This window comes from Miniopterus natalensis, chromosome 3, assembly GCF_054644295.1.
Source record: "Miniopterus natalensis isolate mMinNat1 chromosome 3, mMinNat1.hap1, whole genome shotgun sequence".
In the NCBI taxonomy this organism is placed as follows: Eukaryota; Metazoa; Chordata; class Mammalia; order Chiroptera; family Miniopteridae; genus Miniopterus; species Miniopterus natalensis.
In genome coordinates, this window is record NC_142083.1 from 81,350,327 (window position 1) to 81,368,371 (window position 18,045).

The following is an 18,045-nucleotide window of genomic DNA, read 5'->3' on the forward strand; positions in this document are numbered from 1 at the left end:
CGCCCCGCGCGCCCCCTCGCCGCCCGCGCCCCCCGCGCGCCCCGCCGCCCCTGGAGCGGTCCAGCGCGCGGCCCCGGGAAGAGCGGTGTCCGCGCCCCGCCCCGGCCTCTGTGACGTCCGCGCCGGAACCTGGAATCCCGGCTCCGGCGGGGAGGCCAGGAGGCGGCGGCGGCGCGGCCGGAGCGCGTCTCCGGCGGCCTCTCGGGGCGGGGGGCGCAGCCATGAGCGAGCCGGGCGCCAGCGCGCTCCCGCCCGGAAAGCCCAGGAAAGCGCCCTTCGTGCACCCAGGTAGGGCGGCGGGGCGGTGTCGCTCGTGTCGCTAGCGGTCGGAGGGCGCACGGCGCGCGCGGGGTGCCCGGGACGCGTCGCGGGCCCAGCCTCCGCCCACCTCCCCGTCTTTGGGGAAAGCGGGCTCCCTCATTCCTGCTTTCTCTCCTCCAACCTGTCCTCCCGCGGTTAGGAGGGCGCACGTCCCACCAAAGGAGCACTGCGGCGGGAGTCCGGACGGCGGTGGCTTTGCCATCCAGTTGCTGGCCGAGGGATCCCCTGCGAGTCTCCAAAGAGCCTTGCCTGTTCAATGAAAAGATTTTGAGGTTCCCCGCCAGTTCTAACACTCTGGGAGGAGGTGCCAGCCCCCAGACGTTTCAGGGTTTACGATCAGATGGGCTCGGAGCCGAGTTCTGCCTCAGCTCTTTATGGTTGTGTGATCTTTGGTAAGTGGCTTTGCCTTCTCGGAGCCTCCGGCTCTTAAACAGTAACATGGGAATAGGATGTTGGTGGGGTTGGCGCAGAGAAAAATGTATGAAGTGCCTAGCGCAGTGTCCGGTGCAGAGAAAGCCCAATAAATGGTAACCAAGCAAGCATTATAAGGCGTGTGTTTTCGGTCTTTTTGTTTTTTTTTTTCTTTTTTCTTGGGGGAAAGTTGTGTCCTGCTCTGTGAAATTTTACAGAATTACGTACAGCCTTCACCCAGTCAAGACAGAAAAGTTGCCAGCATCCAGGCAGGCTTCCTTGTAGCATTTGTATCTTATATTTGTCCTTAACAAGACACAAGACGGCACTGTGAGTTTTATCTGCAGTGTTTTCTCTAATTCAGTTTGAGAATAGTGGTTTTGTTACAAGGATTTACAGTAAAACATGAGTGGAGATTTCGCCATTAGGCCCTTATGATTGGATTGTTCTCAACGTCTAGAAGACGACAAAGGAAAGACATCTAGACAGGACTCAAACCCTGGGAATTTGCTCAGGAATCAGAACTCAGACTGAGTTTGATGATAATTCTTTTTTGTCTCATTATTAATACTGCTGGCATCAGCTCAGTTCTAGCTTTTCAATAATGGCCTTCAAGGATTTTTTTAGTTGGTTTCTGTTTGTCTTCCTCTTATTTTAGCACAATCACATTTAAGATGCCAGTAATGGTTTCATATACAAGAGGGCATGAGATTAATCTTTTTTGGATCTTTACTGGGTGTTTAAGGGACCTCTAAACATCTTTTTTATAAGTATTATAACTGGTCCTTCTAAAGTCTCCCCCATCCCTTGGACAGATGGTATTTTTGACCTTGTACCCATCAGCATGGGTTGGAAGGCTCAGAAGGGACATGTTTATAACTTTGTAGCACTTTGTAAACTGTTAAGCTTTATATGGGCATCATGGGAGTACAGTTGGAGGTGCGCAGGAGACAAAGGGGATCTGGTTTACAGAATGGGCTTTGTGCTTCCTTCTAATCAGGGGTGGGGAACCTTTTTTCTGCCAAGGGCCATTTGGATATTTATAACATCATTTGTGGGCCATACAAAATTATCCACTTAAAAATTAGCCTGCTGTATTTGGTCAAGCATTTAATTAACTCACCCCTAATGTGATCTCTGGCACTGCTTCTCTTGGGTGAGGCCTTGGCAGGGTCAGACCAAATGTTTTTGAGGGCCGTATAGATGGCCTGCGGGCTGGATGTTCCTCACCCCTGTTCTAAATGATAAAACAGATCATACCACTCCCCTTTGTAATTAAAACTTTCCAGTGGCTTCCCATTGCTCTGAGTATTAACTCCAGGCTTTTCTGTGGTGGCCAACAAAGCCTGGTGATTTGACCCCAACTTCTTTCCCCCTCATCACCCTTAACCCGTTCTGCTCCAGCTACACTGGCTGCCTTCCCATTCCTCCAACATATCCAGCTTGTTTCTGCCTCAGGGCCTTTGCATCTGCTGTTCTCTTTGCCTGTACTACATTTCTCTTTGCTCTTTGTATGGCAGCCTCCACTTCCTCCTCCTGTCAGGTCTCAGCTCAAATGTCCTTTCAGAGAGGTGGACCTCTGGAGTCATCTTGGCTGAAGAAGTACCCCCATCTCACTTTCCCTGACCCCATTACCTTGCTTATTCCTTCAAAGCACTTAAGTGCTTGGTGCCTCAGTTTCCTTACGTATTAAGTGGAAATGACAGAACCTACTTCAGGGGGTTATTATAAAGATTAAGAGATTTTATTTATATAAAGAACTTCAGGTTTGTATTAATTATCTATGCTGTGTTACAAATTACCCCAAACTTAATGGCTTAGAACAGTAATACTCATTATCTTCCGGTTTCTGATGATCAGGACTTTGGAATGACCTGTCTAGGTAGTTCTGACTCAGGGTCTCTCATGAGGTTGCAGTCATGGTGTCAGCCAGGTATGCAGTCATCTGAAGGCTTGCCTGTGGCTGCAAGATCCCTTCCCAGATTACAAAGTGATAGTGGCTGTTGGCAGGAGGCCTCATTTCCTTTCCATGTGGACCTCCCAGGGGCTGCTGAGTGTCATCATGCCTTGGCAGCTGCTTTCCCCCAGAGCAGACGATCTAAGAGAGAGCAAAGCAAAAGCTATAATGCCTTGATGATCTGGTGTGGGAAATCACACTGTGCTATTTCTGCGATATTTTATTGGTCACATGGGTAAGTCCCATTCAGTGTGGAAGGAACCTTTATAAAGGTGTGAATGTCAGGATATTGGGGGAGAGGATGGATCACTGGGACCCATCTTGGAGACTGGCTGCCATGGGACCCTGGGAGTGTTAACTGCTGTTAATTAATGTCTCTGCCTCTCCCACTAGATGATAAGCTCCAGGAGGACAGGGGCTGGGCCTGTTTGGCTCACCCTTGCATCCCCGTGCTTAGCACAGTATTTGGTGCATAGTAGGCCTTCAGTAAATATTAGTTGAGGGATGCCCTTTGTGGTTTGGCCCCTGTCTTAGCTCCCATATGTCCCTCACATCCACCTAATGGTCTGCATGTTGTTTCTTGTGCCTGAGAAGCTCCTTCTGTTCCCTTTCCCGTGGGGGCCATTTACCTTACTAAGGCATGCTGCTCTGCTCTTTTTTCAATCTGGTGCCAATTCCCCCCCAAAGCCTTCCCTGATTACCTCTCCTCCCACAGGCTGGACTCTATATTCCTTCTCTGTAACCCACACAGATACTGTCAGAGTATCCACGGAACTGTATTCTCAATTCTCCTGAGTTGTTTTGCTTTTAAGAGTAGGGATGGTGTTCAGACACTGACTTAACCTCTTATAAGCCTGTGGTCAGGTGGAATCATAGCCAGTGATAGAAAGTTCTCTTTGGCCAGCTTTGCAGCTTTCATTGCCTTGGTAACTGTTCATTATTACCCCATCCCTTGTGTTATACAAATTTCCAAATTATGAAAACAATAAAGATTGTGTATAACAGAAAGTCTTTGTGGTGAGAGTTCTACTCATCAGCTTCATATCTAGAGATCACATTTCTGCCCCAGACATTTTATTGTTGCTTTAAAAAAAAGCCTTGTGGTGTTGAGCAAGTTACTTCCTTTTCTGAGCCTCAGTTTCCCCATCTATAAAGTGGATGTTCTGATAGCAGTAGAAGGTGCAGGATCACTTTGACCCAGGGCCCCTAGAGATGACTGACATCTGAGCCAGTCCCTGTCTACCTCTCCAGCCTCTACGCCTGCTGCACCCCCTTACCCCGCAGGCCCCAACCACCCGATAGTCCCTCTTTGTGTTTCCTTCCTCGTGTCTTTGTAGTCACTGTTCCCTCTGCCTGACACACCCTTGATTGACCCTGATCTTCCTGGAGCCACCTCCTCACACTTCTGATATCAACTTGAATGTCACCTCCTCCAAAAGGCAAAAACCCCACCAGGAGACATTTTGGGGGACCCCTGGACCCCTCAGCCCTATGATGTCTGGCATGTTCATTGTTTGTTGAATAGAATGACTCTTCTTTGCCAAATCTCTCTGATATTCCTGACACTGAGCACTTCATACCAGGTCATCTTCATCTAGCATGCATGCAGTGACTGTTTTTCTAATTGAGGTATAATTCACATCACAGAATCAACCATTTGAAAGTGTACAGTTCAGCAGCATTTAGTACATTCATAGTGTTAGGCAGCCATCACCTCTATTTAGTTTTAAAATATTTTCATCACCTCAAAGGAATCCCTGTGCCCAGTAAGCAGTCACTCCCTGTTTCCCCTCCCCCAGACCCCTGGCTACCACCGATCTGCTTTCTGTCCCTGTGGATTTACCTATTCTGGACATTTCATATAAGTGGAATCACGCAATATGTGACCGTTTGTGGTGTTTGTTTTTTTCACTTACAATAAGTAACATTTTTGAGGTTCATCCATGTTGTAACATGTATCGGTACTGGACTCCTTTTTATGGCTGAATAGTATTCCATTGGTTTATCCATTCATCCATTGATGCACATTTGGTGTTTCCACCTGTTGGCCATTAGAAGAAATGCTGCTGTGAACATTTATGTACAAGTTTTTGAATATCTGTGTTCAGTTATTTGGGGCATGTACCCAGGAGTGGAACTGCTGGATAATATGGTAATTTTGTGTTTAACTTTTTGAAGAGGGGCCAAACTCAGAGACTCCTGACCCTTCTGTGGGGAGTGACTATGACCATCATCTCATTGTTCAGTGGGGGAACTGAAGTGACTCAACCAAGATGATCCAATCACCACAATGTGGTTGCTGGCAGAATTACAACCTGTGTGATGGCTTCAGAGCCACTGACCTCTCCTCTCTCTTCCTCAAGGGCACCGCTCTTAGGAGGGGACCTGGAGGGCCCAGATGGGACTGTATTTGGATTGATCGCATCTGCCAGAGAGTGAGACTTGGTCTGGGCCTTTGAAGCCCGGAACACCTAGAAGGGTTAATTCTCATAACAGAATTCACTAAACAGCCCCCTTAGACTCCTCCTGTGAGGGGAGTTGGAACTTGTTTTGTTTTTTTAAAGATAAATGAAGAGAACCTTAGTTGGTAGTTTTTATGGAGCCTTCTGGGCTAGGTGTGGATTCTAACTTGGCCAGTTATTAGCTATGTGACCTTGAGCAAGTCCTGTTACCTCTCTGAACCTCAGTTTTCTTACCTGTAAAGTTGGGATAATCATACCCTTCTGCTAGGGTCACTAAGAGGATGCAGGGAGATAAGCATGTCAAGAATCTAGCGCTCGATTGGTAGCTGTTGGCATTGTTATTATTTGGCCTTCTCTAGCCCTAGTGCTGTAAGATTGGAGGACTGCATGTGCTGTGTGCCTGTTCTTTCTGCAGATAGGCTATGAGATATTTATAGAATCAAACAACTATTCTTTGGGCTTTTTCAGTCCAACAGAGTGTATTAAACTTGAAGTAACCATTCAACCTGCAGTGTTTATTTTTTCTCTCCCTATCTGCTAAGCCCATTCATCCGGGTCACTCATCACCCTTACAGGTGTCCCGGAGGGAGGGATCTTCTGCAAGCCTGGAACAGCTGCAGGTTCCACGGGCCATATTTGGGCTGCAATGGTTCTCTGGTGAGCCAGCCATCTGGCTTATTTTTGACCCTGTCTGGAAGAGTCTGACTTCTGCCCAGCAGCTCAGGCCGGGATTAGGCCCAGGGCCCTTGGTGGCTTTTTATTGTTTTGTTTTTGTTTCTTTTAGGAAGTGAAGAATTTATGGAGAGATAAAAGGGGGAAATGACTTTCCAGTGTTGTCAACTGTGTTGTAATCTGGTTGCTTTTTAAAGGAGCATTGTTTGGGTGTGGGACCCAGCCCAGACCCCTGGGGGCCTCCCCCTCCACCCACCAGGAGGAGGAAGGAAACTGACCTTGAGCCTTAACCATGCACCAGGCGGCTGGTCTACTGGTGAAAGAGGCAGGCTAGGGACACGCTTTCACAAAGCAGGGGAGACACCCACTGAACAGTGAAAGACAAAAATAGGGTAGTTACAGATCACCAGAACTGCTGAGAAGGAAATAAACAGGAGATGGGACAGAGCGGGGGAGGGGGGGACCTGCTAGATGGGTGGTCGGGAAGGCCTCTCTGAGGAGGGGACTTCTGAGCTGAGGCTGAAGATGTAAAGGAGTCAGTGCAGGTGACTCTGAAGTGCAGGTGGAAAGAGCGTTCAGAAGGAGGGACAGGAAGAGCAAAGGGCTGGAGCGGGAATGACCTTTGTGTGTTTGAGGAGGCCCCAGCTGGAGCTCGGAGGAGGAGATGGGATGAGGTCAGGCGAGCAGGAACCCGCTCCTGAAGATCCGCTAGGCCCGGGGCCGGTTGTTTGAGTTTGGTTTCAAATGTGTAACTTTCTTGAATCCTTACAGCAACTCAGTGAAGTAAGGTGTTATTTGTCCCTTTTATCCCTGTGGAAACTGAGGCTCTGAAAAGTTACTCACCAAGCTCCTGAAACAGAAGGACATTATGTTGTCAACCTGGAGCCAGCATGGCCATGTAGTCACTTTACAAATGTTTATTTGAACACCTGTTATGTGTCAGGCCCCATGCGAGTTGCCAGAGGTCTTTGCCCTCAGGGTGCAGACCGTAGTTCAGCCTGGGCAAAGTTCTTGTCTTCTCTGAACTTTCCATATTGTGAAATCAGTGATACATGGAGTCACTGTGAGAGTCGCAGGAGGTAATCATGTAAAGAGTTTGGCATAATCATAGCACATGGTAAATATTAGTTGCCATGAATGTCACTTCCAGGAACTTTGAAAATGTCTTTTGGAGAGATCTTTGCCAAGGACGATAAACACACCACATAAGGAGTAGCTTGGTCCATAGCAAGAATCATGTACGTTAAGTTCATCAGTAAATAATGTCAACCGATGGTCACTGGCGACAATTCACCAACAGGAACCCTCCATTTGGGGTGTGGTGAAGAAGGAAACTTTATTCAGTGCAAACAGCTCAATTGTGATACAGCACAGCTGTGAAAACAACAGGGCTGTGAAGCAGTCCTAAGGCCTGGTGGCCCTGAGGCCAGGTCCCTATTGACTAAAAGGGCTCTGCTCCACTCCTTGCTGTTCTGCTTTGCACTGCTCTGGTCTACTCCACTGTGCTGGGGTCTGTTCCAGCCTGTGCTGGTCTCCTCCAGTGAGATATCATCAGTGTTTTAGCTCAGCCAGGGAAACACACTCTTCTGTCTTTGGTGGGAAGAGAAAAGGCCCTCTGAGCCAGAGAAAAGTACAGCCCGTGGGCCAAATCCTGGCTGCCACCTATATTTATGAATAAAGTTTTATTAGAGCACAGTTATGCCCATTTATTTATGGATTATGGTTGCTTTCCTGCTACAACGTCAGAGTTGAGTAGTTGTGACAAAGACCGTGTGGTAAGTAGTATTTACTATCTGGCCCTTCACAGAAAAGTTTTGCTGACCTGTTTTCTGAGTATCTTATATAGCATAACTGTTTAACCCTCAGGAAGGCTGTGTGAGGTGGGAACTACTCCTAACGTGTGGGAAACTGAGGCACAGAATGGTTAAGAAACTCGCCAGGTCACACAGGTGGCAACTGGAGTTGGGATCTGAACCCAGGCAGCAGGCTTCAGAGGCCATGCTCTTAACCACCGTGTGATATCACCTCCTCAGACAGACAGAATCAAAGTAACTGCTCCACTGACAGCCCACCGGGTGCTCTGCTGGCTTGAAAACCGGGAGACCTGGGTCCTGCGCCCAGCATGGCTCTGATCACCCAGTTAGTCACTGCTCCTGTAGGCTGTTTGCTCAATGTTTGTAAAGCCTTGGACCCAACCAGTCTCTAGGCCCCACCCAAGGTGCCAGGTGCCAGGTGCCATGATTCATGATTCATGCAGTTCCTCCCAGCCCTGAAGTTCTGAAGCCTGGCAGACAGAGGAGGCTCCCAGGGCTCTTGGCACCTCCCCTCTCAGATTAGGCTCTGGGCTCCTGTGAATGAAGCCCCTTTACATTGTTCAATACATGTGTGGCTATGGAGATGTAAATTGAACGAAGTCTAATAAAATGAAAAATTCATTTCCTTAGTCTTACCAGCCACGTTTCAATTGCTCAGTAGCTACGTGTGGCTAGTAGTTACCATACTGGACAGCACAGATGTAGAACATTCCCACCATTGCAGAGGGACAGCACAGCCTGACATGTGATGCCCCGGCATGGGACATAGATATGCCAAACTTCAGCTCACTGACAAAAATAGCCACGGGACTGGCCAGAGAGATCCTGTTAAATATGAGTTAGATCAATGTCATTCCTCTGCTCAAAGCCCCTCATGGTTTCCACCTTACCAACTAAAAGTCATGGCCTCACCTTAACCCATAGGCCCTGGTGGCCTTGACCTCCTACCCCAGTACTCCCCTCCCTGCTGACTCTTCTACAGCCACACTGACCTCCTTTCTATTCCTCAGACTGGCTGAGCATGGTCCTGCCTCGGGGCCTTTGCACTTGCTCTTCTTCCAGTTAGCTTTGTGGTTCTTTCTCTCCCGTCAAGCTTTGCTCAAACCCATCCTTGCCTTATTTTTTTCCACACACTTATCTACCTGAAATATGTTGTTGCTCATTTACTGTCTCCTTTAGCTAGAATGTAAGTCCCATAAAGGCAGGAGAATTTGTGAATTATATTCAGGGCTGTATTCCAGTCCTAGGACAGTGCTTGGCACATAGCAGTTGCTCAGTAAATGCTTTCAAGTATGTGAATGAATGAACAGGCAGATAGGTGGGTGGCCTTTCCAGGGGTAGGGCAGTGATGAGTCTCTGGCCTCAGAGGTTTTTGAGCACTTGGTGGGGATGTCAGCGGCTTTAGCTAAATTCCCTGGATTGTGAGCCCCTAGTTAAGACCCCGTGGTAGCTGTGAGCACAAGTTACTCAGGTACCCCACCTCTAGTTAGCATCCAAGATAAAAACAATGTCAAACCTTAGAATATGAGTGAAAAGAAGTCCAGAGAGTTCTGAAATTGATGTCCACATTTCCTTAGTAGCAATACCAGTCTAGGTGAGCTCGTGCCATTTATTTCTTAAGCAATAATGGCAAAGCAGGTTCCCAATTGGGTTGGTTCATGTAAAGTACCTGAAAGAGGAAGAATGTACTATATGGTCAATATCTCGATACTTTTGCCAGCTTTTTTACCCTCCTTTAAATTTTTTTTAATTGTGAAAAATATCCATATAAAAAAGAATAATGTTAAATGCTTAAGTTCCTTAAATATTTTTCTGATTTTGGGGTGCACCTGCTTTGCTGGTATGCTAAGCATGTACTTTGGTCTGTCTGGTGGGTGATCCAATGTTACCTGTATATCCCCAGCACCAAATTCATTCATTCATGATTCATTCATTCTGTGGTGAAGGAGAAAGATGGGGCCTCTGCCCTCATGGATCATGGAGGCTACAGAATAATAGGGGAGGGAGAGGGTCCAAGACAACACACAAGTAAACAATTAGGAAGGGGGATGGAATAATGCCAGGGATGTGTGCAATGGGATGGGCTCTTAGGAGATTTGTGCTGATTGAAGGAGTGAGTGACAGCTCATCCAGGCAGGAAGGAGTCTTCATCTCCAGAGTCCCAATGCCCAGCCCAGAGTCCCATGCAGAGAGGGGCTCCATGCAACCAAACTAATTCCCATGGCAGCTGGCAAGAGGCCAGGACTGGATGACCCAGAAGGTCCCATCATATCCAGAGTTTCCATGATTCTGCAAATGGGAAGAAAATCCCTGAAGAAAATCCAGCACTAAATATGGTTGGGCTCAGTTCCTGGCAAACACTCAAGGGAGGCTGGTGGTGGTTTTAGTACCATTCAGATCACAGTTGGCCTGTGCCCACATCCTGGGAGTGTTTGTGCTCGTTGGCAGGATTTGGTGTCCTGTGGAAGGAGCTTCAAAGAAAGTTGGGACCTAAAGATGCTTTCCAGATGTGCCTGCACCTGCCCATTCGTTCATTCATTCTTCAAATGGAAGCCCTTCTACCAGCAAGACTCTGCTCTAAGCCTCAAAGAGACTAACTTTGTCCTTAACCTGGAAGATTACGGGACACCAGAAAAAGTACTTATGCCTGCCCCTGTCCCCACCCCTCCTGTGATCACCCAGTCACCTGTCCACCTAAATGATCATCTAATTGCTGAAACCTGGCTCCAGTGGCAACCAGAGTCTAGGTATTCCCAGATGGAGGCACCTCAGTATCTGAAATATGTTCCCAATCGCTTCCCCGTGCAAATGGTCAACAAACAGCCCACACATTGACCACAGGACTTAAGTGGCCACACTGATGACACTTTCAGCTGGACCAACTCAGGAAGACATTCTGACAATAACTGTGACGAGACATTCTTATTATCTCTGGGGATGAGAAAACCGAGGCTCAGAGAGCTGACATGACCTGCCTCTGTGAGAAGCAGTGGAACCAGGAGTCTGCCAAACATCAAAGCCTTGGGCAAGCCGCCATCTGTCTGGCCTCGGCCTCCCTGCTGCAAAGCCAGGGCACCTCGCTGCCTGCCTCTGCAGGCCGGCCTGAGAAACCACATGCTGCTACGCTCTGAAAAGTGTGTAGTCCTGTGTGAAAAGGAGAAGAGGTGGACCATAGTTATAAAAATGATGCCTGTGTTCAAAGGTATGGTTGTGATTTTTTAAAAAAAAATTTGAAGATGGAGAACTTCCCAAGAATGTCTGAAAAGGAAAAATCATTTCTCTTCAATGATGGCCATTTAAAAAATATAGTTTTCCACCAGGGACTGTCGTTATGAAATGTGAACAGGACACATTTTCCTGTGGAACGTATGCAAGAACAATCAAATTATGACTTTTAAAAACTATGTTTTTATTGATTTTAGAGAGAGGGGAAAGGAGAGGGAGAGAGAGAAACATTGATGAGAGAGAAACTGATCAGCTGCCTCCTGCGTGGCCCCCACTGGGGATTGAGCCCAGAGCAAGCCCACGACCCGGGCATGTGCCCTGACCGGGAATTGAACTGGCGACCTCCTGGTGCGTGGGTTGACGCTCAAACACAACCACACCAGCTGGGCAACCAAATCATTACTTTAATTGATATGGAATTTTAGCGATTATGAAACATTTTCAAATCCATGGCCCATTGAATCGTTTCATGGTGAAAACCACAGCTTGACACCTGACAAGCCTATGGTAGGGCCCTAGTTCCAACACTTAATAGGTGTGTGAGTGGGAAAGGCACTTAACCTCTCTAAGCCTCAGTTTAGTCATCTGCTAAATGGGATAATTCTATTCAAAGTTAAGTTCAAAGTATTAAACATGGTGATACATTCTGAGTACCTCGAATAGCCTATTTCAGTAAGTACTCAATGAATCCTAGCCAGTAACCCTGTCTTCACGATCACACCCATGAAGTCCATGAGGTCACATCCCCAGTTCTGGAGATGAGAAACATCACTGAGACAGTCATTGTCTTGCCTGGTTAGTGGGTGAGAAGCCAGCCTAGACTCCAGCTCCAGTGCATCGCCCTGACCCCACAGCTGCTGAATATTCAATAGGTCAGTGCTGCTCCATATTTAAAGACCTTTGTTTGTGGTTAATAGCAGCTCTTTGTTGCTGTCTAGAGGGAGGAGAGGCCTCTTGCCTGGATTACTTGGACCCTCTTGCCTCTAGACCCGCCCGTCATGCCCCTGATTTGCTTTAGGGAGCCATCATTACTAATTGGAAGTGTGTCATATCCTCGGGGTGCACTGGGGCAGGGAAATGGAAGGTTGAGGGAGACTGGCAGCCTTGTACTTGGCAACTGGCCAGGCTCCAGACGCGTGGCTGTGTGTCATCTGCGGTGGGACAGCTGTTCCTTTGTGTCTGCACAAGCCCATCAGAGAGGCGAAGGTTACAGCCCTGCCCTGTCAGACTCCCACTCAGAGCGAGGCCTTGGCTGGCTCCCTGCTCCCCAGCACTCCCTCTGTCCCTGCTGGGGAGCCCCTCCTTGTCCTGTTAGCTACATGGGCATTGATGGAGTCCAGTGGACTGAGTGCTTCCATCTGTAGGATCGCTTTCAGTGCTCATAAGTGGGCCCTTGTGGTGGGTCCTGTCCTTAGCCTCAAAGCCTCCAGAGTGATCCTTTAAAATTAAGTCAGATTATGACATGCTTCGGCCCAGAGCCCTCAGTGGCTTTTCGTCTGCCACATCCAAGGGTCGTAGCACAGCCAACAAAGTCTGACTTGGTCTGGCCCTGCCACCTCTTTGACCTTGACCTCCGCTTTTCCATCCTCCCTGTCCCAGTTACCTGTTGTTGCTTAACAAACTGCTCCAAACGGGGTGGTTAAAGCCATTTTATTATTTCTGCTGATTCTGTGCATCAGGGAATCAGTGGAGCCTGGAGGAGAGGGTTTGCTCTGCTGGATGTCATGTTTGCTGGGACCGAGTGTCCAGATGGCCTCTTCACACCCATGGCGGTGCCTGGTGCAGATGACCCAGAGGTCTGGGGACTGGTTGTAATGGCCTGCCAGGGTCGTAAGCCTGGGACCTTTGGTTCTCCTCGTTGGAGGTTGGGGCCTCTTCCTCTCCATGTAGTTGTCCCAGCAGCTTAGTCTGACTCTTTACATGGCAGCCCATGTAGGAAGCTTCAAGCACTTTTAAAGCTTGGGTCTGCAGCTGGCAGAGCATCACTTCTGTTGCATCCTTTGGTTAAGCCACAGGTCCAGCCCGGATTCAAGAGGGGGCAATAGAGGGCTGGTGTGGCTCATCAGGGACCACCAATGAAACTTCCATTAATTTACTTTTTCGTTCATTTACTTTTCTCCAGCCACACAGGTCTCCGTGCTCTTCTTCAAACTGCCATGCACATCCCTGCCCCAGGGCCTTTGCACTTGCTGTTTTCCTCTTCCCCAAATATCCACAGGGCTCACACCTCCCTCCATTCAGCCTCAGCTTAAATGCCACCTTAATAGAGACCATACCCGACCCCAGCTTATCAAAAACAGTGTACTCTGCCCATCACCTCTGCTCCCTTACCCCACTCTGTATCTTTTTTCACTTATTGCCTCCTGGCATAATATGTATTGCCTATGTATTGTCTGATCCCCCCTGCCCTCACCTTAGAAAATAAGTACCACATGAACAGGGCATTTGCTCAGCTCAGGCGCCAGATCTGACACTTGGTAGATATATTTGTTGAATGAATATATATTAAAGTTTAGGAAACTGAGGCTCAGAAAAGTTAAATAAATTTCCTAAGGACACAACTGTAACTAACAGAGCCAAGATTCAAACCCAAGCAATTTAGCATCTAACATTGAGCCATAGATGCTCTGCTCCCTGTAGGGTTAATTGTTTAGTTAATTATGGCTCCCTCCTATTTTCTCTCCTTGTGTCCTGTCTCCACTCAGAGTGATTGTCCCACAACTAAAATTGGATCAGGCATGAAACCCATCCTGAAGGCAGTGTCCCTCACCTTCAACAGAAGGACTTCCCTTAGACCACTGCACAAGGCACAGCAAAGCTTAGCCTCTAGCTGTGGCCTGATGTAGTAGAGCAAATATAAATTTTTGAGCCAGGCAGACCTGGTTCTGTTCCCAGCACCCCTGCTCACAGCTTCTGTAAACATGAGCAAGTTAGGATTGCCATCCATTCCTGCATCCTCCCGATTGGTACTTATGAACTCCCGCTCTGAGCCAAGGATGGTGCTAGGTCTTGGTTCACTGGGGGAGACAGTGAACCAAGAATGTGATAAGTGCTGTGGAGGACTCACTGGTATGGAACAGTGTGTAACAAGGCACCTGCACTAGTGCAGTGAGGCAGGGACAGTTTCCTGAGGAAGTGACATTTGAGCAGGAGCTAAGAGGTTAAAGAGGTAGGCACGTCCATTCCAGGCATAGAGGGAACAGCATATGCAAAGGCTCTGAGGAGGAGGGGACACATTTTAGTATCTGAAAGATCCCCAAAAGTGTGTGGGTGTAGGGCAGGGAGCCTGAGGAGCTGGAGAGGCAGGCAGGAGTCCGATCATGCAGGACTTTGAGGGCCTGGACAAGGGGTTGGGGAACCATCAATGACTCTATTCTCTCACCTGTAAAATGGGGATGATAATAAACCCATCCCCAGTATGTGGAGTGTCTGTGGTCCGCTGGGCATCAGCTGGCTGTAGGCTGGTCTGGGTTGGTCTCAGCAGGGTGGTCATCGAGCTCCGCGTGGTCTGATCGTCTGGCAGGTAAGCTCAGCTTGTTTACATGGCAGAAGCTGGGGTACAGAGAGAGAAATCCACAAGCTTAGACCTGGCATAGCATCATTTCCACTGTATTCTGTGGTCCAAGCAGATCACAGGGCTAGTCCCAATCCCGTGATGCATGTGAAACTCTCAACACAGTGCCTGGTTCATAGGAATTGTTCTGTAAACATTGTTGTTGTTACTATGCAAGGCACTTTTTCCTTTTCAATGTTTTATTCCATACGTCATTCTACCCTACACTGTGTGAAGATAGTTGAGGCAAATATTACTAGCCCCATTTGACAAATGAAGAACAGAGAGATTTAGATTAACTGCCTTAGGTCACACATTTAGCTAGTGGTCGCAGCCCCAAACACTAGCACTCAGATATCATGTAACTTAGAGCATATTTGCAGACTCATTTGTTGAAAGGGAACCCATTTGCAGATGATTTCATTGTCCTGAGCACCATCCTGGTAAATAAAATAAGATACCAACGCTTTTGTCAGTGGCCCAGGCTAGTGGCTGTCTCCAAGGCTGAGTTATGGTCTTTGTGGTCCAAGTCTCCTATGCAACTTATTCTTGTTGGCTCCCAACAAAAGTTGTTGGCTCACTGTGAGTAAATGATGCTTTTCTTCTTTCCCACCCAGAGAACTTATGTTTGGATGCCAGTTGCTTTTCTTCTCCACCTGTGAATTTCCTGCAAGAATTGCCAAGCTACCGGTCCGTTGCACGCAAGAGGACGAACATCCCTTCTCGAGACAAGCAAAGTGGCACTTTGCTGAAGCCAGTAGACTCTTATAGCTCTCAGCTGGAGGAGGGAATCACTGAAAACCTCGATGGCCAATCCATTCGAAAGTATGCACTGAACATCTCTGAGAAGCGGAGACTAAGGTTTGTTCAATAGCCACCTGGAAGGCATCTGATGTAGGTTTGGGGCAGAGGTGCATTTTATGCATGGCCTGCGTTTCCTCAAGAGCTCACATAATCAAAACTTCTTTTCTTAGAGTAAGCTAAGCTGCTGTGACAAAGATACCCAAACATGTAAAAGCTCAGTCTATTAGAAGTTTATTTCTTACTCACATAAAAGTCCTGGATCAGGTCAGTGGAGGACTTTGCAGTCACTTAGGGACCAGGTTCTTTCCATCTTGTGGCTCTGCAACCCTCCCAAAGCTTCACTGTTGTCTGCATCTGGCCAATAGGAAGGGAAAGAGTCTGGAGTATGAGTGCACCAAGTTAGCTGTGCTGTGTAATAAGTCACCCCACAACTTTGTAGTTTCAAGCAATAATCTCACAAGTCTACAAGTCAGCACTGGGCAATTCTTCTAGTTCTATTTGGGCTTACTATGTATCTATGGCCAGCTGTGGTCGAGAGGTAGCTCTGCTATCTAGGCTTGGGGTCAGCTGGCTGTAGGCTAGTCTGGAATGGTCTCATCCTCCACCAGGTTAGCTCAGGCTTGTTTGCATGGCAACAGCTGGCAATCCTGCAAGTCTTCTTGAAACCTGGGCTTAGAACTGGTACAGCATCACTTCTGCATTCTGTGGTCTGACCAGATCACAAGGCCAATCCAGAATATAATGTTTTCGAGGTTCATTCATGTTGTAGCATGCATCAGTACTTTATTCTTTTTTTTTGGTAGGGTTTTTTTTTGTTATCACCTAAGGATATTTTTTCCATTGATTTTGAGAGTGTGGAAGGGAGGGAGGGTGGAGGAGAGAGAGAGAGACATCGATGTGAGAGACACACATTGATTGGTTGCCTCCTGAATGTGCCCTGAGTAGGGCAGGGATTGAACCTGCAACCCAGGTATGTGCCCTTGACCGGGAATCGAACCCATGACTCTTCGTCACTCTAACCACTGAGACCACCAGTCAGGGCAGTACTTTATTCTTTATTATGGCTGAGTAATGTTCTGTTATGTAGCTATAGCTCATTTTGTTTATCTGTTGATAGACATTTGGTTTGTTTCCACCTTTTGACTGTTGTGAATAGTGCTGCTATGAATATTCTGGCATAAGTTTTGGTTTGAGACCCTGCTTTCCATTCTTTTGGGGTGTCTACCTCCGAGTGGGATTATTGGGTCATATGTTAATCCCAGCTTTAACTTTTGAAGGAACGGCCACTCTGCTTTCCCTAGTGGCCACACATTTTACATTCCCACCAGCCCGCTGGGGTTTTAGTTGATGCTAAGGCTTAGCAGTGGTGCCACAGTCATTGTCACGCTTGTTTTTTAATGCAGGGACATTCAGGAGACTCAAATGAAGTATTTATCTGAGTGGGACCAGTGGAAACGGTATAGCAGCAAGTCTTGGAAGAGGTTCCTAGAGAAAGCTCGCGAGGTGACGGCCCACCTGGAGCTGTGGCGGGAGGACATTCGCAGCATAGGAGGTACCGTGCCCGCGCCACCCGGTGCTCCGCCCGGTGCTCCGCCCCAGGGCCTGGGGAGAGGCGCCGCTTCGCCTTCTCTGACTTCCAGCGGCAATCTAGCGTTCCCTTCCACCACGAACAGGAGCAACACCACAGTTAGGAGCGGCAGAGCCTGTGTCTTTGTCACCAGGAAGGTCACAGATATTTTCCTGTTCCTTCCAGTCGTAGTTGTCTTGGAAGCCACTTAAGCTCATCGCTACTGTGAAATTACAGCCGGCTTTAGATGTGCCCCTAGGTCTTGCTATTTAACGTGCTAATGAAGATGCTCATGCGTTGTTCCATCACAGATCTGGCTTTGTTTATATTTTGTGCATTTAAAACATTATTCTGAGATGTCGTTCGTTAGGCTTCCCCACACTGCCACAGGTGCCCATGGCCCTGAGGACACTGAGAATCCCCACTTTCCCAGACGGTGACGGTGGGACGCAGCACTGCATTAGGCAGCTTGGGGTGCCATGGCAAAGTACCACAGGCTGGGGAGCTTCGACTACAGGCATTCATTTTCTTGCAGTTCTGGAGACCGCAAGTTTAAGTTCAGGCCACTTTCTCACTGTGTCTTCATGACCTCTTTTTTGTGCACACTCCAGGAGCGAGGGAGAGGAGGAGAGAAAGAAGGCTCTCGAACTGGTACCTCTTATATGGGCACTAATCCCATCATGAGGTCCCCACCGTTATGACCTCATCTAAACCTCATTACCTCCCAAAGGCCCTATCTCCAAATACCATCACATTGGGGTTAGGGCTCCAACATATGAATTTTGGGGGGACACAATTCATTCTATAGAAAGTATACAAAAATTGGAAGTTGTACCAGAGTATAAAATTAGGAGAAAAACATTTTTACGTTTGGGCGACATAGTAGAGCCAGAGGCGAAAATACCTTTTAGGTTTACATAGTTTCTACCATAAAGCAAAATTATTTACAAAAGTATCTCCTCTAAACTGCTAGGATGGACATTTTGTGAAATTTGTAAGCAGCAATGCAGGAAATACGGAAGAAATGATCGCCCCCATGATTACTATTACAAGACCTATAAAATACCATTGTTGATAATCTATTCAATGAACTACCTTTTGTGGTGGTTGTTTTAGTCAGAGAACGTAAACATGTTTCTAAGGAGTTTCATTAGAAACTTAGAACTTCAACCATCCACTTTTGAAAGTTAAGCAAAACTCACATTTGGAGTAAAATTATAAAAGCTGGCCTTTATTGAGCCTTTACTATGAACCAGGCC

General features: G+C 47.7%; 1 protein-coding gene across 1 annotated transcript in view; it reads left to right on the plus strand.

Moving 5' to 3' along the window:
* The first annotated feature begins 200 nt into the window (after nt 1–200).
* The window catches only part of TMC7 (transmembrane channel like 7), a 49,131-nt gene continuing 31,286 nt past the window's right edge, over nt 201–18,045 (plus strand). The window contains exons 1-3 of the mRNA XM_087815106.1: nt 201–288; nt 15,033–15,276; nt 16,623–16,771. Coding sequence (XP_087671232.1) covers nt 222–288; nt 15,033–15,276; nt 16,623–16,771 — 460 coding nt within the window. The 5' untranslated portion in view covers nt 201–221. The remainder of the gene's footprint in view (nt 289–15,032; nt 15,277–16,622; nt 16,772–18,045) is intronic.